Source organism: Pristiophorus japonicus, chromosome 1 (genome assembly GCF_044704955.1).
Source record: "Pristiophorus japonicus isolate sPriJap1 chromosome 1, sPriJap1.hap1, whole genome shotgun sequence".
In the NCBI taxonomy this organism is placed as follows: Eukaryota; Metazoa; Chordata; class Chondrichthyes; family Pristiophoridae; genus Pristiophorus; species Pristiophorus japonicus.
Window position 1 is genome coordinate 492,332,224 of NC_091977.1, and position 26,291 is coordinate 492,358,514.

General features: G+C 45.1%; 1 protein-coding gene across 1 annotated transcript in view; it reads left to right on the forward strand.

Annotated features, from left to right (window-relative positions):
* Positions 1-26,291, forward strand: part of tg (thyroglobulin) — a 621,247-nt gene that overhangs the window by 62,481 nt on the left and 532,475 nt on the right. Inside the window, exons 13-17 of the mRNA XM_070888386.1 lie at positions 2,823-2,960; positions 4,093-4,170; positions 5,950-6,062; positions 8,388-8,508; positions 22,328-22,537. Coding sequence (XP_070744487.1) covers positions 2,823-2,960; positions 4,093-4,170; positions 5,950-6,062; positions 8,388-8,508; positions 22,328-22,537 — 660 coding nt within the window. The remainder of the gene's footprint in view (positions 1-2,822; positions 2,961-4,092; positions 4,171-5,949; positions 6,063-8,387; positions 8,509-22,327; positions 22,538-26,291) is intronic.

Sequence of the window (26,291 nt, forward strand, 5' to 3'; positions counted from 1 at the left end):
TATGCCTTCTTAACCACCTTATCTACCTATCCTGCTACCTTTAGGGATCTGTGGACACGCACTCCAAGATCCCTCTGTTCCTCTACACTTCTTAGTGTCCTACCATTTATCGTGTATTCTCTTGCCTTGTTTGCCCTCCCCAAACGCAATACCCCACACTTCTCCGGATTGAATTATTTTGGCCACATTCTGCGCACCTGACCAATTCATTGACAGCTTCCTTCCTCACTATCAATTTTTGTATCATCTGCATGAATCTGTATTACGATTGGGATCATTATATCAGTCTCCAGATCCTGAGAGTAATATTATTGCCCAAATTTAATGAGTCAAATCTGTAACACTGTCCTATTCCATACCAATTCTCACTCACAATATCCCTGTCCTACATTAAGTCCTGGTCCCCAAACGCCTCCAATTAAAATTTCTGATCCTCATGTTTAAAGCCTTTCATGGCCTTGCCCCTCCCTATCTCTGTGACCTGCTCCAACCCTTTAGAAGTAGGTGAAATGCGAGTGAAATCAGGAAGCACTTTTTCACATAAAGGGTAGTGTCAATCTATTATTCTCTCCCCCAAAAAGGCTGTGGATGCTGGGAGAATTGAAATTATCAAGACTGAAATTGCTAGATTTTTGTGAAGTAAGGATATCAAGGAATATGGAGCAAAGGCAGATAAATGGAGTTGAGGTACAGATCAGCTATCGTCTAACTGAATAGTGGAACATGCTCAGAGAGCTCAATGATCTATTCCTGTTCCTATGTTCTCTATAACCCCTTGCATCCCAGATCTATGTGTTCCTCCAACTCTTGTGCATCTTATCTCCCTTTGCCCCACCACTGGTGGCAGTGCCCTCAGCTGTCTGGGCCTCACATTCTTTGAATTTCATCCCTAAACCTCTGTCTCTGCTCTGCCATCTCCTCTTTCAAGACCTTCCTTAAAAGTTATCTTTTGGTTACCACTCCTAGGGGCCGAAATTCAAGGTCTCAAAGAGACCCGTTAATGCCCGTTTGTGGCGGCCATTCCTAAAAATTGAATAGCCACCGCTTTGGGGTCAACAGGCCATCCCGACCTGGATTCAAGGCGGGGATTTTTCGGCCTGGACCTCATCCCGCCCAAGTAGTTGCACTGCCAATGCTGAACAATAAAAAAATACTTACCTGTGATTTTCAGCTGAACTCGTTGATCCATCCGCCGCGCGGTGCCCCCGGCAGGTTTTTTGCCGGTGCATCATCTCCGCACTGAGTGCAGCCCAGCAGCGCGGCAGCCCTTAAAGAGGAGAGCCCACTGCCGCGACTGCAATGGAATAGTTTTTGCCGGCCGACTTACCGATCGGCCAGCAAAATACTGCCCCCAGATTCAGCCGGGCCACCAACGGGCAGCCTGGCACACCCTCTTGGGTGCCAGGCTGCTGGCCCAACTGAACTCTTCCCTGGTGGCCCAGAGGCTAAAGTTAAAAAATGATAGAATCTCTCCCCTTTAACGGAGGGGAGAGAGCGTGGTGACACATATGCTCCAGTTCAAAGTCCTGAAAATGGATCTACTGACCGTACCAGGAGTTCCAGGGCTAAATACCACGTCAAAACTCAGAGGTGCGACAGTTTTCTGGTGTATCTGAATTTCGACCCCCTTCTCTGGCTCGGCATCTATTTTTGTTTAATTTGACCTCTATGACGTGCCTGGGGCATTTTTCTACATTAAAGATGCTATTTAAATACAAGTTGTTGTTATTGTCACTGCCAAACATATCAACTTGGAGTCAAGTTGACCCAACAAAAATCTCACTCTCTTCCCTCCCAAAAAGAGAATCAATTGGACATGTAACGGTGTCTGCCATTAGTTAGACTTGCCTTTGCACGTTTCGGTTTTGTAAACGTTTTCGTGGCAAGTTGCTGACAGTGTGAGCTGATAAGGGGTAGTGAGGAAAACCGGGCATCTGGAGCCTGAGTGAACAGGACAACCAACTCTTTATCTCCTTAACCAATCAGATTGAAGGATTGTGAAATTAATAGCACAAAGGACTGAGAAGGAAGTGTAAGTTAGAGTGGGTGAATTTAATGTTAAATCTGGTACAGAAAGAGAAATAAAGAGAGGGGAAGGACTATTGGAGTAAGAGAGAGAGGAATAAAAAGACAGAAATGAAAAGTATTTTTTTTAAATGTAAAATTTAAAAAAATGTAAATCTACAACAACAATTAAAACCTGAAGGAATGAGATTCCACATTTGTAATAGTTAATTTTCAGTGTTGAGGGGTTGACTGGCAGTTATTAACACATGTCACGTCGTAAAAGGGTACTTAGACTTGAAATGACTGGATTTAACTTTCTGTTGTGAGTTTAGTTCGAATCTATCGTGCAATGTCATGCCATTAAGTGCATTTCATAACGATTTTTGTGAAGCTAACAGTGCAGCCATGCATCTGAGACAGCAACTTTGGGATTTCCGTGTTTAATCTCACATTGGTCCTCGCCTGAAATTGCTGTATGCATTTCCATATAAATAATGGGGAGTGCTATTAGCCTCGCCGTTATTTTGACAGCAAACTATGGGCCATTATGATAAAGACTTTAGAAATATGTCTCATCAGAAAATTACCTGCAGTAAACAAAATCTCAACAATCAAAACAAATCAGGAGCTTTGACAAACTTTAGATATTGTAAACAATGCAGATATCTGATTACTGCCAGTCTTTAACATGTTGTACTTGTGGAGAAGCATTTTGAGATGTTAGCCTGCTCAGGCTTTTCTGTGATAAAGTCACTTGTGTATCAAGTTCTTGTTTCATGTATACCTGAGTTTGCTAATGAGGTGCTTCCAAACAGCTCTGCATTTCTACTGGAGAAATCAATTGATCGAGGAAAGCATTCTTGGTGAGCTGACTCTAAAAGGTTACAGCCCCTACATCCCACAGTGCGATGGCCTTGGAAACTGGGAGCCAACCCAATGCTATGAAAGTACTGGTGAGTGCAATGGTTTAACTTGAAAATATCACCAACAATACCAGAAAGCCAATAAATGTCATCAGGGACTAGAGGGAAAAGAAATGTTAGCAATCTGCCACTATGATAGAAAATGCGAGAATTGCACAACAGCAATAGTTTGTTTTTCTATAATGCCCCTTGAAAAAACATATCTAAAGTGCAGGCGTGAGGCAGGTTTTGAGCAGGAAATTTTAAAAGGCAAGCAAGAGACAGGAATGATTAAGTGGGGCAATAAAATATTTGGTCAAAGAGGCTTTTGAAGAAAGAAAGAGAGGTGCCAAGACATAGTGCTTTTTTGAAAGAGTTCCAAAGACTGATAGATCATTACAGATCAGGTGCAGCAGGTTAGTTATCATCTGAAAGGGAAGGCAACGTTTTGCTTGCAAATATTGATCAGTGTATGCAGTAGTTGTCATGTGTTTCCAGTATTTTCTGCTTTCATCACTGACACTAGAGGTCTGAGAAAGTTGTTGCTGTTAAACGAGAGGGAGACTGGGCAGTTTCATCATCATAGGCAGTCCCTCGAACGAGGATGACTTGCTTCCACATGAGTTCACAGATGTTTCAATGAAGACCCGATATTCCAGTCCTGAACTCCAATTGAGGGGGTGGAAGATGCCTGTGTGTGGATTTTTTTAACGTGTGGTGACCGTTGCACATCAGCCACCACACGGGTTTGACAGAGCTAAGCCTTTATCCAGTGGCAAGGGTTAACCAGGACGACTGGAGGCCTGCTCTGCTGCACGGACCTAGTGTGCACACATGTCGCAGTGTGGGCAGGCCCGTGCTGCCCCTGGGCCCTCGGCTCTTCTGGGCAGTGTTTCGGTTAACACGCTGACCTTTCACTTCTGGAACTTTGGTTTCAATCCAGCCTGGACTGATGAAGGGGAATGGGGGAGTTGGGGCAGTGATGTGAAAGAGGGAATATATAAATCATCTGAAGCCCTCTACTGGATTGCTGTCTGTAACTCACTTACTTTTATTCTATACATAAGCAATTTGAACATCTGGATGAGATTCCAGCCTGTAATTCATCATTCTCCTTTATGATTGGACATTATGTTTGACCCTGTCTTGTTTAGTAGTGAATTGTTGCTTTGATTCACTGCAGGTCACTGTTGGTGTGTGGATGAGACTGGAAGTTATATTCCTGGTTCACTGGTCAGTCGCTTGATCCGGATGCCACAATGTAAGTTGGAAGTTGCGCAAAACCCTGCTGCCCGTATCCTAACTCATATCAAGTTCCTTTCACACATCACCCCTGTGCTCGCGGACCTACTTTGGCTCCTGGTCTAGCAATGCCTCAAATTTAAAATTATCATCCTTGTGTTTAAATCCCTCCATGGCCTCACCCCTCCCTATCCCTGTAACCTCCACCAGCTCCGCAAGCCTATGGGAAATCTGCGTTCCTCCAATTCTGGCCTCTTGCGCATTCCCTATTTTCTTCATTTCACCATTAGCGGCCACGCCTTCAGCTGCCTAGGCCCTAACCTCTGGAAATCCCTCCCTAAACCTCTTTGCCTCTCTACTTCACTTCCTTTAAGAAGCTCCTTAAAACCCACCCCTCTGATCAAGCTTTTGGTCAACTATCCTCATACCTCCTTATGTGGCTCAGTGTCAAATTTTATAATCACTCCTGTGAAACAACTTGACATTTTACTACAGTAAAAGTTCAATATAAATTCAAGTTGGTATTGTTCAACTGAGTAGGTGGAAAGGTTACCTATCCAAAGCCGCTGGGCTTTTTTTACATATGCATGTCGAGTCTCGGGACCTGAATGCAATTTTAACTCGGCGGCCTGACCGGGAAGCCACAGTGAGTTTCCCACCAGGTGAAGACAGCAGGAAAGTGGACTGAGTGCCAAAAGGAGCAGGATTGATCATCCGGGCCCAACAAGAAAAATTCAGATCTTCTGTGCTATGGACTTGCTGACAGGGAGACTCCATGGGACTGCTCCTACACCCGGTCCTGTGATCTACTAACTCACACTACTTTCCTACTGAAAACAGTCCTGGAGTTAAAATCAGGCCTTCCACTTCAAAAGTACATCATTAGCTATAAAGTTCTTTGGGACGTCCTGAGGTCGTGAGAGGCACAATATAAATGCAAGCTCTTTGTTTCTCTACAAGCCACAGAGTCCAATCTCACTCTCTTGCTCGAACCCTAGATCCTTTAATATTCCCCCTTTTCCAAACATCGACCTAATTCTCTTTCAATATAAGTTATGGTCTCTGTTTCAACAAGTTCTTTCTTTCTAAATATATGGGATGGAGAAATGTTTTATATTTTTCGCTGATGCTTTTTCTTCCTCCCCCTGCTGAAGGCAATGACTCCTCATTGGTGTAATGTTCCATGAGCATCGGCACCATGCCCAGGCCACATTATTCATGTGTGTGCCTAGATAATACATGTCAGTAAGCTATCCCACTCGGGGGCCATCAGAGCAGAGCCCGATTCTCTCTGCCTTTCATACTTCCAGTAGGACCAGGGAGAGAGTTACACCAATTGTAGCACAATTAGCATCTTAATAGTTGAGATTATCTAATTGAGCATAGGTTAGAGACTAAATCTGAGCCCTTCCTCTTATGTATGCCTTAGGTACTGACTCAATACCAACTCGTTGAACCATTGAGGAAGCACTCTTTTTTTAAAACATCTTTTTTCTCCACTTTCCTTTTTCTGACATACTGATCCAAATAAGAGGGTGACTGTAAAATCGGTAACCAAGAGTTATGGCCTACAGTATTTCCATGATCTTTTTCCTTCTCCCAACAGTGGTATAGCTCCGATTACTAACTCACCACATGGAGGGTCCACTGTGCATATCCATATCCTATCTGTCATCTCTCTTAAAAATCAGACCAGATTTAGAATTCTGGGGGACACATTGGAGTGGGGCCAGTTGTGTTTATGATAATAACAAAGCATAAAAGTTTTGCAGCTAGCGTTTCACCCTTCTTTTTCTAGGTCAGACTCCATGCCAACGCTCTCAAAACAATGCAGCTCTGGCTGGATGGAAGCACATGGGTCCACAGCTTAATACCACTATCAGGGATTTATTCAATCCAACTTGCACTGAGGTAAATTTGAAACAAAATGTTGAAATACACCAGCACTGCCATTTTATAGAGGAAATATCATCATTAGGACCCACATTTAAAGAGGGAATCTCACCATCAGGATTCCCTTTAGAGTATTTCCTTTACAAAACCTTTTAAAGGGCCAGTTAAAGAGAACGATTTACCTTCAGGCATCTCTTTGAAGGAAACAATCTCACCACTATGGCCCCTTTTAACAGGAGACTGCCACTATCATTAAACTTTTTTAAAGAGAGGAAAATATTCACATTCAGGTACCCCCTCTGAAGAAGGGAATCTCACCATTATGCCCCCTTTTAAAGCAAGACGCTTCTCATAATTTCTGAATCATATTTTGCTTTGAAGCTGAAATCTCAGCTAAGCATGTAACTACCATCAATCATAAAATATAGTTCATAATGGAGCTTCATTTGCTCAGCCAGTTCTAAAATCAAAACAGTTCTGTACTTCAAACAGTTCGTTTACAGATACTAAAATACACCTTACACAGTAATACTATCAAAATACCAGACTACATTATTGACAAACCGGAATAAAGTTCAGACATCTGCATTGAATAAGATGGTGAGGTGACAGAATTAATTAAATTGATGGATACTTAACATTAATTTAGCAGTAGTTCCGGGTGATTGTATTGCAGCCGACATCATTAATTAGCAAACTAAGTAAAACACAAATCAAAGGGAATTTATTAGACATCCCAGAGAGACTCCTTGCTGACATCATTTTAAACAGAGCAGTCTCCATTAATCTGGTTGACCATTGCCTTTTATATGCTTGCCAAGAGAAAAGTTACTAATTTTATTTTGCTCACCTTCAAGTCTGCTCTCTTTTAAAGAGGCAGTCTCACCATCAAGGCCCTTCTATAAAGGGAGACTCACTATTAGGATCCTTTTTGAAAGAGGGAGTCTCACCATCACAACCCCTTTTGAAAGGGGTTCCTCTTAAGAGGGAGTCTCAGCAACAGAACACCATGTTAAGGAGGGAGATTTACCACCAGTGCCTTTTTTAGAAGGAGACACTCACCATCAGGATCCCCTTTTATGAAGAGACACTCGACCTTAGTCTCATTTTTAAAGAGAATGGGATAAATCTTCATCTTACTGTTTGAGTGTTAGGCATTGCCTTGGCAGAGCGCCAAGAGGAAATTCTGCCAGAAATGACCACAAGCAAGTTATAGGACCATGCCTGGGATGAGCGGAACTTCCGTCTCCCCTAAACATAGCCATGGTGTTGGAGGAGGGAGGGCCAGCGAGCTAACTAGACGTTGGGAAGAACCTCATACACAGGTCATTGAACGGGCAGAAGTGGGGTCATAGAATCATAGAAATTTACAGCACGGAAGGAGGCCATTTCGGCCCATCGTATCCGGGCCGGCTGACAAAGAGCTATCCAGCCTAATCCCACTTTCCAGCTCTTGGCCCGTAGCCTTGTAGGTTACAGCATTTTAAGTACATATCCAAGTACTTTTTAATATGGTGAGGATTTCTGCTTCTACCACCCTTTCAGGCAGTGAGTTCCAGACCTTCACCACCCTCTGGGTGAAAAAATTCCCCCTCAAATCCCCTCTAAACCTTCTACCAATTACTTTAAATCTATGCCCCCTGGTTGTTGACCCCTCTGCTAAGGGAAATAGGTCCTCCCTATCCACTCCATCTAGGCCCCTGATAATTTTATACACCTCAATATGGTCTCCCTTCAGCCTCCTCTGTTCTAAAGAAAACAGATGCAGCCTATTCAATCTTACCTCATAGCTAAAATTCAAACCTTGAAATACCCTGGAAATTCTAGCAGAGGGTATTCTGATTGGCCCACTATAAAGAAGAGCGATCAGCTAAGTATTGTACCAGTGTGATGTGTCCTTTTTGTCAATTTGGTGCCTATTAGGGACAATTTTATGCTACGTATCATGTCTACGAGAAATTTTGGCTGAGGCTTTGCCTGTGTTATTCCCATGTTAGACCTACATAGTTAGCAGAAACTTTCGTTCCTTCAGTCTCCGAGGTTTGAAAGGACTGTGCTAGCACACTACCTCATTCGGTTCCTCTCCCACTGCCCAGTTACATATTATTGATGTATTTTTACCTCAAACAAAGCTGAACTGAGAGTGCCAGGTGAAGGACAAGACCTGTAGTTATGAACATCACCTAGCTAAATTGAATAGGAAACTAGACAATAGGAAATACATTTCCTTCAATGAGTTTAAAAATGAAAATATACCAAAAATAAATTTAAAACTTTACAGTGTGCCTCATATTTTATCTACCTGTCACTTTTACTCAGTGTCATTTGTGTTTTGTTTTGAAGACGGGAGAATACAGTGTCTTGCAGTGGTCAAACTCTGGGGATGGTAAAGCCTGGTGCATTGACCCAGTGACCGGGAAAGCTTTTCAACTGGCTGTAACAGATTCGGATGGACATCCACAGTGTAAGTACAGTTACTGGGATTGAACACAGTGAGGATGTGTGAGGTTAGGGAGATAGAAGAATGGAATTCCCAAATGGTTCACTAATGTCCTTCAGGGAAGGAAATCTGCCATCCTTACCCGGTCTGGCCTATATGTGCCTCCAGACCCACAGCAATGTGGTTAACTCTTAACTGCCCTTGAAATGGCTTAGCAAGCCACTCAGTTCTACCAAACCCCGACCACAAAGTCAGCACTGGGGGAGTACCTTCACCACACGGACTGCAGTGGTTCAAGAAAGCGGCTCACCACCACCTTCTCAAGGGCGATTAGGGATGGGCAATATATGCCAGCCTTGCCAACGAAGCCCACATCCCAGGAATGAATACATTTAAAAAAAAAATGTTGTTTGGATACTGATCTATGCTTTGGGCAATGCTTCATCTTATTTCTAGGTCCCACATATCAAACATGATAAGCCTTCCTCACAGTCTCTGGTAATGTCATTCTGAACTGTCGTCTCGGATATGTACGGGCTTTCTAAACACCCTGCTTATGATCTTCCCTCCCTCCCTGTAGGAAGCCTGTGTTTGCCAGTATGGCTGAGATGTGAAAGATGACATGTTGAATTCAAATCCTGCCACTCCATGGCACCATGTGACAGTGCTCCTTCATTAAATTGTGGTGCAAGACATGTATACATAGTTTAAGGTGGTATAGGCATGGGCAACCCAGAATGAGGAAAAATTAGAACAACTTAGTTACAAAATAATACCACAGGAAAATAAAGCATAATGGTGATTAATGACTTGGACTTGGGTAAAAAGTGCATAATTTTAAATTTGCAATTGAAACAAAACTCAGAAATGTAGTACACAGTGAGCAGGATATTAGTAGACTTCTTCAGGAAATAGGCAAACTTCTTCAGGAAATGGGCAGACACATGGCAGATGAAATTTAATGCAGCAAATTGCAAAGTGATGCATTTTGGAATGAAAATGAGGAGAAGCAATATAAGCTAAATGGCACAATTTTAAAAGGGGTGCAGGAACAACGAGACCTGGGGTCCATGTACTCAAATCTTTGAACGTGACAGGACAAGTTGACAACACTGTTAACAGTGCATATGGGATTTATAAATCTTGGGCCTGAACTTGGTGGCCTTTCCGCCCACTGCCACCGGCTGCTGCCGACTGCCGCCGAGTTTTCCCATCGATCTCCCCTCGGTGACAGATTCCTCTAGGTCTGCCGGCGGGAGGGGAGTACCGCTGGGAACCGCCCGCTGACGGCCTCCCCCCCACCGAGCTGGCAGATTCCTCCGGGTGGGAGTCAGCAGCAGCAGAGGGAAGGACCGCTGCGTGGAGGCAGGTCTAATCCCAACGGTAAGTAAGAAGGCCTGCAAAAAAAAATTAGTGAACAACTTTTCTTTTGTTTCCCAGCAATTTATGTGGACGGAGTCCCCTGAAGATTTTCCATTGGTTTTATTCTGTTTTTAAAAAACATTTTTATTTTTAGGTATTCCCCCCTCCCTGGGCCCGGCTCAATCCTCGGCGGCACTTTGGCCAGGATCGCATTTGCCGCCGAGATTGAGAGCTCTCGCCCGCTGCCGCCCAGATTCACGCGTAAGTCGTTTTTATCCCGCCGGGCGGTACTGCCAGATCTTTTAGAGGAATCTCCCTGGCAAAGTACCACCAGGTCTCTCGGCGGTCCTTGGCAGTCCTTTGGGCGGCACTTGGGCGGGCCTTGGCTTTGACCAAGTTTGCGCTCACAGGCTTTAGAAGTAGAAGCATATAGAGTACAAAAGCAAGAAAGTTATGCTAAAGCTTTATAAATCAGTGGTTAGACCTCAGCTGGAGTATTGTGTCGAATTCTGGGCACTGCACTTTGGGAAGGATGTCAAGGCCTTGGAGAGGTTGCAGAGGAGATTTACTAGAATGGTACCGGGGATGAGGGACACCAGTTATGTGGAGCGATTAGAAAAGCTATGATTGTTCTCTTTAGAGCAGAGAAGGCTGAGGAGAGATTTAACAGAAATGTTCAAAATTTTGAGGGGTTTTGATGGATAGGGAGAACTCTTTCCAGTGGCAGGGGGTTGGAAACCAGAGGACACAGATTTAAGGTAATTGGTAAAAGAAGTAGAGGAGAGATGAGGAGAATTTTTTAAAGCAGTGAGTTATTATGATCTGGAATGCTCTGCCTGAAAGGGTGGTGAAGGCAGATTCAATAGTAACTTTCGAAAGGGAATTGGATATATACTTGAAAAGGAGAAATTTACATGGCTACGGGGAACGAGCAGGGGAATAGGACTAATTGGATAGCTCTTTCTAAGAGCTGTCACAGGCACAATGGGCCAAATGGCCTCCTTTTGTGCTATAAGATTCTGTGGTAGATTTTCAATATGCTGTCGAGGTTTAAACTGGAGCATGCGGCTCGGCCGTCCATTATAGAACAGAAAATTGGGCAGCTGATCCACGAGGCCAGTTGGCATGTTGTAAATCTACCCTGTTGTGTCAAGAAATGCCTTTGTGTCAAAAAATGAGACAGGGCCGTTCTGCCTCTTCTCTCCCCTCTGATGATGACATCGCACTCTATGCATTAGAATTGAATATTGAAATTTTCCCATGCAATTTTAATAACAAGCAAGTTAAAACATTTATGGTAAGCGTGGGACTGTTCCTATTCTTTAAAAAAGAGCTTGACAAGTTTGTGGGGGAGGAGGGCTCTGGTCCATATCAGGGTGAGTGTACAAAACCATGATTTCCCAGAGATTGCTTCATTACTATCGGGAGTTGGGCGGAATTCCCCAGAATAATTTCTCATACTGCCTACAGATTTGTGGTGTCCTCTAACAATAACAATTGTTAACAATTGGGGAGGGCAGTGCATGAGACTGCACCATCTGGTGAAGAGGCATTTAGAAAAACAATCTATACATACAGCGTGGTTACAGTGTCTAACTGCCAAAAATTCTTGTTGAAACAGGGTCCGTGAATTAGTTTGAAAGAGAATTAGGTAGACGTTTGCAAAAGGAGAATATTAAACGGGAGGGAGATCGAGCAAGAGAGTAGGATTGGACTTGGTGGCTTGTAGAAAAAGAAAGAGCTTGCAATTATACAGCGCCTTTTACAATCTCAGGACGTGCTAAAGTGCTTTATAGCCAATTAAGTGCTTTTGAAGTGTAGTTACTGTTGTAATCATAGAATCATTGAATGGTTACAGCAGGGAAGAAACCCATTCGGCCCGTTGGGCCTGTGCTGGCTCTCTGCAAGAGTACCTCAGCTAGTCCCACTCCCCCGCCCTTTCCCCGTAGCCCTGCAATTTTTTTTTCTTTCAGGTACTTATCCAATTCCCTTTTGAAAGCAGTGATTGAGTCTGCCTCCACCATCCTTTCAGGCAGTGCATTCCAGATCCTAACCACTCGTTGTGTAAAAATGATTTTTCTTATGTTGCTTTTGGTTCTTTTGACAATCACTTGTGTCATCTGGTTCTCGACACTTCCGCCAATGGGAACAGTTTCTCTCTATCTACTCTGTCCAGACCCCTCATGGATTTAAATAACTCTATCATATCTCCTTTCAATCTTCTCTGGTCCAAGGAGAACTACCCCAGCTTCTCCAGTCTATCCACGTAACTGAAGTTCCTCATCCTGGCCTCTTTAAGACCTTCATATCCTTCCTAAAGTGCAGTGTCCAGAATTGGACACAATATGCTAATTGAGGCTGAACCAGTGTTTTATACAGGTTCATCATAATTTCCACGCTTTTGTACTCTACACCTCTATTCATAAGCCCAGGATCCCGTAAGCTTTTTTAACTGCTTTCTCAACCAACACTGCCACCTTCAACGATTTGTGCACGTATACCCCAAGGTCTCTCTGTTCATGCACATATACTCCTTTAGGATTATACCCTTTAGTTTATATTCCCTTGCCTCAATTTTTGAAGCAAAATGTATCACTTCACACTTTTCTGTGTTAAATTTCATCTGCCACATGTCCACCCATTCCACCAGCCTGACTTATGTTCACTGTACTTCCAAGTTTTGTGTCCCCTGCAAATTTTGAAATTGTGCCCTGTACACCCACATCCAAGTCATTAGTATATATCAAGAAAAGCAAACCCTAATAACAGCCCCTGGAGTACATCACTGTATACCTTCCGCCGGTTTGAAAAATAACTGTTCACTACTACTCTCAGTTTCCTGTCACTTAGCCAATTTCATATCCATACTGTCACTTTTATTCCATGGGCTTAAACTTTACTAGCAAGCCTATTATGTGGCACTTGTCGAATGCCTTTTGGAAATCCATGTGCACCATGCAAACCACATTGCCCTCATCAACGCTCTTTGTTACCTCATCATAAAACTCGATCAATTTGGTTAAATACTATTTGCCTTTAACAAGTTTTCCTTAATTAATCCAATCTTGTCCAAGTGACTGTTAATTTTGTCCTTGATTGTTTCTAAAAGCTCCCCACTAAACTGGTTAAACTGACTGGTCTATAGTTGCTAGGTTTATTTTTACATCCTTTTTGAACAAGGGTATAACATTTACAATCCTCCAGTCTTTTGGCAGCACCCCGGTTTCTAAGGAGGATTTGAAGATTATGGCCAGTACCTCCACGATTTCTTCCTTCACTTCCCTCAACGTCTTAGGATTCATCCCATCTGGTCCTGGTGACTTACCTACTTTAAGTACAGCCAGTCTTTCCAGTACCTCATCTTTATCAATTCTTATCCCATCCAGTATCTCCTCTACCTCCTCCTTTACTATGTCTATGGCAGCATCTTCTTCCTTGGTGAAGATAGATGTAAAGTACTCATTTACAACCTCAGCCATACCTTCTGCCTTTATGTGTAGTGTAATGTATGAATAAAGAGTCTGACCAGATACTGTGAGCTCAAAGTAAAGTGTGACCTTAGTTTTTTATTGCAGGTCTCCAGAATGCCTCTCCAGCCTGTGAGGCCTCCTTAAGTACAGGTGCTCCCAAGAGATTGTGGAATCCCTTGGGACTCCAGGGGATGAGCCCTCTATTGGTTAAACAAGGTATTTACAGGTTTACATATACAACAACACTCCCCCTCCCCCCCCCCCCAATTCAATAGCGTAACTATTTACAAGGTGAGTCGATCTGAGCCTTTCTTGGTTTTGGTGAGTCATTTGTTGGGCCCTCACTGGGCTGCTGTGCAGCTGGCCTTGCTGGGCTGCCTGGTGTGATGAGTCCTGCTGGGCTGCTGTGGGTGATGGGTTCTGCTTCGTGGTCAACTGCTGTGTGTGTTGGGGGGTTAAAAAAGGTAGGGTCTAATGTCGGTTGCTCTGGATAGTCTGTGAATCTGAGTTTGGTTTGGTCCAAGTGTTTCCTGTAGATGAGTCCATTTGAAAGTTTGACCCAAAACACCGTGCTCCCCTCTTTGGCCATGACAGTGCTGGGAAGCCACTTGGGACCTTGTCCATAGTTCAACACAAATACAGGATCATTAATCTCAATTTCATGTGACACATTTGCGCTATCATGATATGTACTTTGTTGAAGCCACCTGCTCTCTACCTGTTCGTGTAGATCAGGGTGGACTAACGAGAGCCTTGTCTTAAGTGCCCTTTTCATGAGCAGTTTAGTGGGTGGAGCCCCAGTGAGCGAGTGGGGTCTCGTGCAGTAACTAAGCAGGACTCTGGATAGGCGAGTCTGCAGTGAGCCTTCAGTTACCCTTTTCAAGTTCTGCTTGATTGTTTGCAATGCTCTCTCTGCCTGACCATTGGATGCTGGTATGAACGGGGCAGATGTGACATGTTTGATCCCATTGCAGGTCATGAACTCTTTGAACTCGGCACTGGTGAAATACGGCCCGTTGTCACTCACGAGGAGATCAGGCAGGCCGTGCATGGCAAACATGGCCCGCAGGCTTTCAGTGTTGGTAGCGGACGTGCTTGCCGACATTATCTCACATTTAATCCATTTGGAGTATGCATCTACAACCACGAAGAACATTTTTCCCAAGAATGGGCCTGCACAGTCAACATGGACCCTGGACCACGGTTTGGAGGGCCAAGACCATAAACTTAGTGGTGCCTCCCTGGGTGCATTGCTTAACTGTGAACATGTGTTACATTTGTGCATGCAGGACTCTAAGTCCGCATCGATACCGGGTCACCACACGTGGGATCTGGCTATCACTTTCATCATTGCATTGCCTGGGTTGGTACTGTGGAGTTCACTAATGAAAGTGTCCCTGCACTACCCGATTACCCCACAGAAGGCAGACTGTCTGTAAAGACATTTCATCTTTGCGCCGCTGGTATGGCTTTATTTCTTCCTGCATTTCTAATGGGACACTGGACCAGTTCCCGTGAAACACACAGTTTTTTACTAAGGAGAATAAGTGTCCTGGCTCGTCCAGGTTCTAATCTGTCGGGCGGTAACAGGTGATTGCTCACTCTCGAATGCTTACATTACTATAACTAAATCTGCGGGCTGTGCCATTTCCACCCCCGTGGTGGGCAATGGCAGCCTACTGAGAGCAGCGGCACAGTTTTCTGTGTCTGGCCTGTGGCGGATGGCGTAGTTGTATGCGGACAACGTGAGCGCCCATCTCTGTATACAGGCCGATGCATTCGTATTTACCTCCTTGCTTTCCAAAAAGAGGGATATCAGTGGCTTATGGTCAGTTTCCAATTTAAATTTGAGCCCAAACAGATATTGATGCATTTTCTTTACCCCATAAACACATGCTAACGCTTCCTTTTCAATCATGCTGTAGGCCCTCTCAGCCGTAGACAGACTCCTGGATGCATAAGCAACCGGTTGCAATTTCCCAGATTCATTAGCTTGTTGCAATATACACCCGACACTGTATGACGACACATCACATGCTAGTACCAAATGCTTACATGGATCATACAACACAAGCAATTTGCTTGAGCACTTACAGAGGCATTTTCTTGGCTTTTACCCCATACCCATTTGTCTCCTTTACACAGTAAAGCGTGCAGTCATTCTAACAGTGTGCTGAGACCTGGTAAGAAGTTACCAAAGTAGTTCAGGAGTTCTAGAAATGACCGCAGCTCCGTCACGTTCTGTGGCCTCGGTGCGTTCTCAATTGCCTCTGTCTTCGAATTGGTGGGCCTGATGCCATCCGTCACGATTCTTCTCCCCAGGGACTCCACCTCAGGCGCCAGAAAAATGTACTTCGAGCATTATAACTGAGCCCCACACGATTGAGCCGATTAAGAACCTCCTCCAGGTTCTGCAGATGCTCGACATTGTCCCGACCTGTAACCAAGATGTCGTGCAGGACCGACTTCAGTAAGCTTTCCATGTTTCTCTGGAATATCGCTGCGGCTGATCAAATCCCAAATGGGCAACTGTTGTAAATGAAGAAACCTTTGTGCATGCTAATGCAGATGAGGCCCTTCGATGATTCCTCCAGCTGCTGCGTCATGTAGGCCGAGGTCAAGTCCAACTTCGTGAATGTCTTTCCTCCCGCCAGCATCGCAAATAGATTGTTTGCCTTTGGTAGTGGGTATTGATCCTGCAGAGAGAAACGATTGATAGCTACTTTGTAATCACGACAGATTCTGATGGTGCCATCTCCCTTGAGGACTGGAACAATCAGACTGGCCCACTCATTGAATTCGATCGGCCAAATGATGCCCTCTCGTTGCAGCCGGTCCAACTCGATCTCCACCCTCTCTCTCATTATGCTCACGCCTTGTGATGGATGGGTCGTGCCCCCGGAATTAGGTAGATCTGCACTTTTGTTCCTTGGAATTTCCCGATGCCTGGTTCGAACAACGAGGGGAACTTGTTTAGGACCTGGGCACACGAAGTGTCGTCGATGGGCGCGAGCGCTCGGACGTCGTCCCAGTTCTAGAGTATCTTCCCTAGCCAGCTCCTGCCGAGCAGCATGGAGCCATCGCCTGGTACCACCCAGAGTGGTAACTTGTGCACCGCTCCATCGTGGGAGACCTTTACAGTAGCACTGCCGATTACGGGAATCGGTTCCTTTGTATAAGTTCTCAGTTTAGTGCGAATGGGACTCAGGACTGGTCTTGAGGCCTTGCTGCACCACAATGTATCGCAAGTCTTTTCACTCATAATGGACTGGCTCGCGCCCTTGTCCAGCTGCATTGACACCGGGAGTCGATTTAATTCAATCTTCAGCATTATCGGGGAACACTTTGTGGTAAATGTGTGCACACCATGTACCTTTGTCTCTTCAGTCTGAGGCTCTGGTTTGTCGTGATCAGCCTTGGATCTGTCCTCCTCTGCAACATGGTGGTTTTCAGGATTAACAGGATTTGCAGCTCGCCTGCACATACGTTGGAGGTGTCCCATTGTTCCACAGCCCTTACAAACGTAACCTTTGAAGCGGCATGAATGGAAACGATGATCACCCCCGCAGCACCAGCAAGGTGTTAATGGCCTTGTATTCATCACCCTTGATGGTGGACTCTGAGACATCTGCGAATGTGCAGCTGCAGGCATGTGAGACCTGCCCTGTACCTTACGATTCGAAAACAACATTACTTTGTTCACAGTATTTGTAGCAGTACTTGTGTGCTGAGAGATTTGCTTCGTATTGTCACTGGTGGCGATGAACACCTGGGCTATCGCGGTGGCTTTACTCAAGATTGGGGTCTCTACATTCAAGAGTTTGCTAAGTATTACTTCATGGCCAATGCCAAGAACAAAGAAGTCTCTGAGCATGTGATCCAAATGTCCTTCAAATTCGCAATGTCCTGCACAAATCATCATACAATTTCTCTGTGAGTTTCGCTGGAGCAAGCAGATTTTTCATGAGGCCATATGTTGGTGCCCCGCAAACAGTGAGGAGAATCGCCTTTTGTTTGGCAGCGTTCACTTCTCCTTCCAGCTCGTTGGCCACGAAGTATTGGTTGAGTCGCTCCACGAAGGTTTCCCAATCATCTCCCTCCGAAAATTTCTCCAGGATGCCCACTGTTCTCTGTATCGTTGCGGTGGGGTTCATCATCTGTATCTCGTCGCGAGTTGTAGTGTATGAATAAAGAGTCTGACCAGATACTGTGAGCTCAAAGTAAAATGTGACCGTAGTTTTTTATTGCAGGTCTCCAGAGTGCCTCTCCAACCTGTGAGGCCTCCTTAAGTACAGGTGCTCCCAAGGGATTGTGTGATCCCTTGAGACTCCAGGGGATGAGCCCTCTGGTGGTTACACAAGATATATAACATGTAGGTCTCCTTTTTTGTCCCTACTCAGCCCCATCCCTCCTCTTACTACCCGTTTACTATTTATATACCGATTGAAGACTTTTGGATTACTTTTTATGTTAGCTGCCATTCTATTCTCATACCCTCTCTTTGCTCCTCTTATTTTATTTTTCAATTCTCTGAACTTTCAATAATGTAGGGGAAAGCGACAGCCAATTTGCACACAGCAGAATCCCACAAACATCAATGTGCTAATGACCAGATAATCTGTTTTAATGATGTTAATTAAGAGATAAATATTGGCCAGAACTCCGGGGACGACTCCCCTGCTCTTCTGCAAATAGTGCCATGGGATCTGTTACATCCACCCGAGAGGGCACACGGGGGTCTCAGTTTAATGTCTCACCCTCAGTAATGGTGCAGACTTGATGAGACACGTGACCTGCTCTTGTGCTGTAATCATTTCTGCAGAGAGTTAAGGACCATGGAATACTTTGCCACAAGGGAGCAGTTGAGATAAAGGCTATTGCATCCTTTAAATGAAGAGTAGATACACCTTTAAAACAGAGGAAGATACAGGACCTGGGGAGAGAGCAGGGGTATGAGACGACTGGACAGGTAATCTGTTTTTGATGATATTGCCTTTGGGACGATCTTTGGCGAGGGCACAAAGAAAACTCCCTGCTCTATTTCAATTAACACAATGGAATCATTCACTTGAACATTCAGATGAGGTATCAATGCATTTCATCTGGAGGATGAAACCTTCAACAATGCAGCAATCCCTTAGCATCAACTAAGGTAATGAGCTTGAAACCACAGCCTTCCAACTAGCTGAGCCAAACTGACACAGATGATATGAATGAGCTAGCCACTTGTTCTTGGTGTGTGTGGGGTGAGGTTGATCAAGGGCAAGACACAGATATTTCTGTTCATGGCCAGTGCCATCATGAAGGGAGGATTTTTCCAGTAATGGGAAAAGATTCGTTTGATACTTTAACTTTGGCAGATTTTTATTCTTCTCTCAAGATAACAGCAGGTTGTAAGTAATATTTAGGAATGGATTCTTTTCCCTCAGTTTCTCTTCAACCTGTACAGAAGAAAGCTTGTGGAACCAGTAAGAATTTTGCTCAGAATAATTGTGCGGTGTAGCACGCGACAATCTACAGTGTACTGTCGATAAGTCTGTAATAGACAGTAAGGACTGCTGTGTGCAATAGCATTAGAGCAGTTTTACAGCTATGACTGGTCTGTAATTAATTGTCCAGCAATTATATTTTGCAGTAATAATTCACGCATTTGGGTTTAGTGCAACATCATTCTTCCCTTCAACCATGTGGCTAATTGGTCAATAGAAGTTCACGGCACTCTTAGGCTAGAATGTCAAACCGATCTGGCCCAACTATCTGACATGAAGGAAATCTGCTGTCCTTACCCGGTCTGGCCTATATGTGATTCCAGATCCACAACAATGTGGTTGACTCTTAACTGCCCTCACAGCCCTCTAAAGTGGCCGAGCAAGCTACCCAGTCATACCAAAACTGCTACAAAGAAGTATCACCACACGGACTGCAGCGGTTCAGGAAGGTGGCTCGCTCCCTCCTTCTCAAGGGCAAATAGGAACAGGCAATAAATGCCGGCCTTGCCAGTGATGCCAACATCCTGTGAACGAATAAATAAAAATAAAATCTGACATGATAGAATCTTGTTTTTTCATAGGATTGCTTCTAGATGAACCATTTGGAAGTCAACGGTGTTTTTGGGAGGAGGAGGAAAGAAGAGACAGGAATTATCCATGACTTTTATGTTCCATAGAGTGAGGAATGATAATGTTAAGGGTGGGGATTTTGCTTATAACCTTACATTCACTCGGGGGATTCCAGTGAATCAGACATCAGTGGACTTCTGACTCATTAATGAATAATACTGCTTCTGTGGATTATTAAATGAAGTGCAATGTGAAATATTAGATCTGTTAGTCAAACATTAGAAGTGTTGCCAAATTGAATGGGAACAACTGGCAAGGCAAATAGAAACTTGGGTTGTAACAATAAATCTAAGGATGTTGTATGGACACAAAAACCATTGGTGCGGCCACACTTAGAAAATTGCAGACAATGTTAGTTATTGAGACATTGGAAGGGTTTCAAAAAGAAACAATGCAAATGGAACAGGGACTTAAATAACTGAGGTTGAAGATATGCCATTTATTTCATTGGAAAAAGAGTGAAGCATGGAAACTATTCAAAATAATGACAGAAATATTTGTGATTATGCTCCTCAAGATCCAGAGATCTATGTCTTTCCTGGGCAAAAAAACTGTAAAGCAAGTAAATCGAATGCTTAGCTTTCAGGACACTTAGGTTAGAAAAACCACATTAAGCAGGGAATTGCAGGGTAAATGGACTGATCCTGTGTACTCAATTACAATACAATGTTGCTGATTCTCTGATCCATGCCCTCTTGGAGCGTGGCACTCCCTGGGAGCAAGGGATTATTACATTTTACTGTGTATTTTTTCCGCCTTCTTCTATTAAAAGTACTAATTCGCAGTGGAAAAATGTTCCACAGTTACTCTCACCCAGTAAGCCATTCTACAAATGGGAGTCTCGACAATAGACAGGTGATTTTTCCATCACTTTTCAACAGAGGTCTGGAGATTGAGATTGGGAACATAAAGCTTTTCCTGGGGTGCTGAGGCCAATTATAGCACTACTGCCATCTCCATGAGTTGAGCAAACAGCATTGGCTATAGATGGAAACGGGGAACTTTCTCATGTGTCAGATGGGCCAATGGAGGAAGCTGATAATTATTTATATTTTTTAACTATCGGATATATAGGGCTGGATTTTTGGCTGTTTGGATTTCGGGGTGTTAATGCGGTGGGGTGTTAAAGTTATCACCTGAAAATAGTCTGCGCCTCTGAAAATAGTCTGCAAGTTTTGGCGAAAATGTAAGTTGGAGGACTTTGTGCGCCCGAGCCGAAATTTGTGGCAGTAACGAAGTTTCATTGTTGTTTAGTGCCCTGCAACATAACGTTGTATATTGTATGGTTTTATTTTGGTGGCGAGTGTTTTTGTGACTTTGTTGCAGTAAAATTTATGCCATTGGCCATTGGTGTCTTGTGCATCATTCCAATGTTCACCGGAGATGTGCCAACAAGTCCAGTATTAGCTCCATCCCTCAGTTTCCTCCATTTAGGAGAGCTGATCTATTACGAACTGGCGACGTGCGAGAGTTGGTCTGGCAGCATCTCCACGCTGCCTCCCCCATGGATGGGGTAGCCAGATCAGCCATGATCTTGTTGAGTGGCGGAGCAGGCTCGAGGGGCTAGATGGTCTACTCCTGTTCCTAATTCTTATGTATGTTCTTATCCAATGGGGACCTCGCCAGGCTCCTCTTCATCGTCCTCCTCCTGAGGTCGGCATGCAATCCCCACTGGCAATGCCTGGCCCCTCATGATGGCCAAGCTGTGCAATATGCCGCACACCAGAATGAATTTGGGTACCTGTTGAGGGGAGTACTGAAGGCTGCCTCCAGAGCGGTGCAGGCATCAGTCTGCCTGTAGGAGATGCCATATCTCTGTCAGCACTTCCTTTCGGAAGCGCAGCCTTCTCACACACTGCTCCTCGGAGAGCTGGAGGTCTGAGCGTTTGTGCCTGTAATCCTGTGGAGGGGTAAGCTCTCCTCCCTGGACATCTTTGGCCTCTCATCATCCGTGGGCCGACATGACCAAGAGTCCTTCCTCTAGCTTGACACCACCTGGCAATAGCATGGAGCATGATGCGCTGGCGAACTAGTCATGTCCCCATTAAATTCTCTCACTGAAGTTGTAAGGGCACTGTAATGGCAGATAAAAGTGAAGTTTGCAAGTTAAAGTTTCACACAGCATTATGTGTGCAACCGTTGTAGTCAATATGACCTGCGATGTAGGATCCTCATCCTCCATTTAAAAATGCTGCCAATACCACTTGCCACACCCTGGGAGTGCCTGTTTTTTTCAGGTGTTTCCTGGCATGGGCGTTAAATGAGGCGTTAAGGTCGAATATTCCATCTGAGGCGCTAGCGCAGCGTTTAACGACGACTGACGTCATCATCATGCTAAAAACGGAGGGCGGGGCGGTAAGTTTTTGCAAACCAATAGCCGAACCTTCCGGCCGGGCAGTAAATCCTGGATGCCCGGCATAGCAGCCAAAAACAGCATTTAACGTCCCACCAGGGCTCTAACCGAGGCGCAAATGAGTCGAAAATCCAGCCTTTAAAGCTGGCACCACCATCAGGTGTTCATCAGCCCCTGATATGCTGACTATTTCAATGAAATACATAGAAAATCAGGACTGTATACCCACAATTTCCCAATCACAGTGCTCTGCAAGTGTTGATCCTCACTGGGAGTGCCCAATCGGGGAATCAGCCTGATAAAATATTTGTAGTGTAGCAAGAGTGTTAGACTAGCAGGAGAAACCAACCATTGAAAATCAACATTATAACACATCAAATCGTACTCCAGCTGTGCTCAAGTTAGCAGTTAGTTCAGAATATCCCTTTTAAAGGAATGAAAGCGTTACTGAATAGTCATAACCAATCCTATTAGTGAACTCTTTAACAAGCTAACTGCAAACTGTCAAACTAATGCTCTCCTCGTTTCCCAACCACCAGGTCCAAGCAGGTGTGAAATTCTGAATCAGCAGGTGATACACCAGGAAGTGGGGACAGGGTACATCCCAGCTTGTGAAGAGCTTGATGGTTCCTTCTCAGCCGTACAGTGTGATCAGGACGAAGGGAGGTGTTGGTGTGTCTTTACAAATGGAGAAGAGATCCCTGAAACACAAGTCAACACAACAACAGGATCAAAACCTGCCTGTAGACGTAAGTTATGTGGAGCTTCTGGAGTGGTGGAGAGCATCCAATGAGGCTGTGTCGGTACCGTGGTGCAGTGTAAAAGAAAGAGGCTTTGATGATACTGTGGTGGTGTGTGTCTAATGTGGCTGTGATAGTATAGTGGTGAAAAGCATCCAATGAGGCTACAATGGTGCTGTGATGGAGAGCATCCAATGAGGCTGTGATGGTACCATAGTGATGTGTGTCTAATGACACTGTGATGGTACCATGGTGGTGTGTGTCTAATGAGGCTATGGTAGCTTCTAGAAAATAACAAATGTGCAAATAAAAAAATGGTCGGGATTGTTATTTAATATAGTGAGAAGGGAGCAGAAGAGGGGACGGGACATTGAGAAGGGAGGGGGAAGGTAGAGGTGAGTTCGGGTCCAGGGAGACAAAAACAACAACTTTTATTTATATAGCGCCTTTAATGTAGTTAAACATCTCACGGTGCTTCAAAGCAGTGTTATAAGACAAAACAAATAATTTGACACTGAGCCACATAAGAAGAAATTACGGCAGATGACCAAAAGCTTGGTCAAAGAGATAGGTTTTAAGGAGTGTCTTAAAGGTGGAAAGAGATAGAGAGGCGGAGAGATTTAGGGAGAGAGTTCCAGAGCTTGGGGCCTAGGCAGCTGAAGTCATGGCCACCGATGGTTGAGCAGTTATAATCAGGGATGCTCAGGAGGGCAGAATTTGAGGAGACAGACATCTTGTGGGGTTGTGAGGCTAAAAGAGATTACAGAGGTAGGGAGGGGCGAGGTCATGGAAGGATTTGTAAACAAAGATAAGAATTTTGAAATCGAGGCTTTGCTTAACCGGGAGCCAGTGCAGGTCAGTGAGCACAGGGGTGATGGGTGAGCAGGACTTGGTGTGAGTTAGGACATGGGCTGCCGAGTTTTGGGTGACCTCAAGTTTACGTAGGATAGAATGTAGGAGGCAGGCCAGGAGTGTGTTGAAGCAGTCAAGTCTAGCGGTAACAAAGGCATGGATGAGAGTTTCAGCAGCAGATGAGCTGAGGCAGGGACAGAGGCGGGCAATATTACGGAGGTGAAAATAGGCAGTTTTATTTATGCTGTGGATATGTGGCCAGGAGCTCACTTCAGGGTCAAATATGACACCTAGGTTGCGAACAGTCTGGTTTAGCCTCAGATAGATGCTAGATAGAGGGATGGAGTCAGTGGCTAGGGAACACAGTTTGTGATGGGGACCAAAAACAATGGCTTTGGTCTTCCCAATAGTTAATTGGAGAAAATATCTGCTCATCCAGTACTGGATGTTGGACAAGCAGTCTGACAATTTAGAGACCATGGAGGGGTCAAGAGAAGTGGCAGAGAGTTAGAGCTGGGTGTCGTCAGCATACATGTGGTAACTGACTCCATGTTTTCAGATGATATCACCAAGGGGCAGCATATAGATGCGAAATAGGAGGGGGCCACGGATAGATCCTTGGGGGACACCTGAGGGCGCGGGAAGAGAAGACGTTGTAGGTGATTCTGTGGCTATGATTAAATAGATAAGAATGGAACCAGGCGAGTGCACTCCCACCTAGCTGGACAATGGTGGAGAGGCGTTGGAGGAGGATGGACTGGTCGACTGTGTCAAAGGCTGCAGACAGGTCCAAGAGGATGAGAAGGGATAGTTTACCTTTGTCACACTCACAAAGGATGTCATTTGTGACTTTGACGTCAGCCGTTTTGGTACTGTGGCAGGGGTGGAAACCAGATTGGAGTTCCGGGAAAGATGGGCACGGATTTGGGAGGCTACAACATGTTCAAGGACTTTGGAGAGGAAAGGGTGTTTGGAGATGGGGCGGTACCTAGCAAACACAGTGGGGTCAAGGGTTGCTTTTTTGAGGAGAGGAGTGATGACCGCAGATTTGAAGGAGAGGGGGACAGTACCTGAGGAGAGAGAACCATTAACAATGTCATCTAACATAAGAGCCAGAAAAGGAAGTTGGGTGGTCAGCAGTTTTGTAGGAATAGGGTCAAGGGAGCAGGAAGTGAGTCTCATGGACAAGATGAATGTGGAGCGGTCAAGAGGGGAGATTGGAGAGAAACTAGAGAAAGATGCGAGTTTAGGGCTAGGGCAGGTGGGAACCTCAGAGGAAGTTTGGCTCAGTGGGCTTGGGGAAGGAAAGGCCAGCTGATCAGATGGTCTCAATCTTTGAGACAAAGAAGTCCATGAACTACTCACACTTGTTGTTGGAGGTGAGTGTGGTGAAGACCGGGGAGAGGGATTTAAGGAAACAGTTAGCAGTAGAGAATAGTAGCCTTCCAGAATGATCCTGGAATAGTGAGCAGTTTCGGCAGACAAGAGTAAAGCCGATAATGCTTTATGTGGTCCAACCAGATCTGGCAATGAATGGCTAAACCAGTTGTCCATCACATTCATTCTAGTATGCATCCCTTGGACTTGAGGGAGTGAAGATGAGGGCTGTACCAGGGGGAATGGACAGGATGAGAGAGTGTAATTGTTTTAATAGGGACTAGGACATCAAAGATAGCGGTGAGGGTGTAGTTGAGCAGATCGGTGGCTACAGAAATGTCATTGTGAAAGGAGAACCAAAGGTTGGAGTTGATAAGTGCAGTTGTAAGCGAGTTTGGAGAGAGTTTTTTCCAGGGGTGGATGCAGAAGGAAGTAAGGCTGGGTGGGGGAAGGGGGAAGGGGGATGGCGGTTGAGAGCGATGCAAGGAAATGGTCAGAGATGGTCTTATCTGTAATTGACACGTTTGGACCAGCGAGGCCGTGAGAGATGGCAAGGTCAAGGGAGTGGCCGTGATTATGGGTTGGAGAGTTCACATGGAGGGAGGGATTAAGGGAGGACAGGAGGGTAGTGAACTCAGAGGAGAGAGAGCATGACGAATTGAGAAGGAGGTTGAACTCACCGAGGATGAGAAGTCGCTCGGTGCAGAGGCTGAGCAATGAAGATATCTCCATGATAACATTTTTATCCTACTTGGGTGGGCAGTAGAGAAGGAGAATTTTAAATGAGAGGTGAGAGGGGTGGAATAAGGGGAGATGTTGAAAGGAGGAGAAGGTGCCGGAGGAGTCGGGGGGCAGACCAAGGTATGATTTGGTGATGAGAGCCAACCGCTATCACGGTGGTTTGGGCCAGGCAAGTGGTGGAAGGTATAGCCAGGCGGGGAGGCTCCGTTTCAAGGTAAGGTGTCATCACCCCTCAGCCAAGTTTCCATCAGGGCCATGATGTCGATGCAATCATCCACGGTAAGCTCATGGATGGCAAGGGCCTTGTTCGCAAGTGAACTGACAGTCTGGAAGGAGATCTGGAGAGGATTGGTGATGGATGATCCATTGCCAGCATACACAGGGTCAGCGCTTGGAGAGATGAGTTGGATGGAGTGGGGATTGGCAAGGTTAGGCCCCTGTGGGCAAGCTGGCCGGCAAGATTGGTGAGAGATTAGGATAGGACAGTTGGGGTTGCTTTTTGTGAGGAGACAGCGACGAGTGCCACAGTGGGCCCTTTGGAGGATGCCAAGAGAGACACAGAGGGAAGCTGCAGGTTTGTCTAAAAGGGAGTCTAGCCTGGGACGGCAGCAGGAGAGTTGGAAGGTCGAAAAGTAATGAAGGGTTGAGGTAGGGATCTGGGAGGACAGAATATCCAAGAGAGGAAAGATGAACGGCGGCATGATGACAGGAGAGGCTGGTCAGGGAGGGATAGAGAGAAAAGAAAAAGTGGGAGAAGAAAGTGGAAATATAAATGAATGTCTCGGGTCCGAAG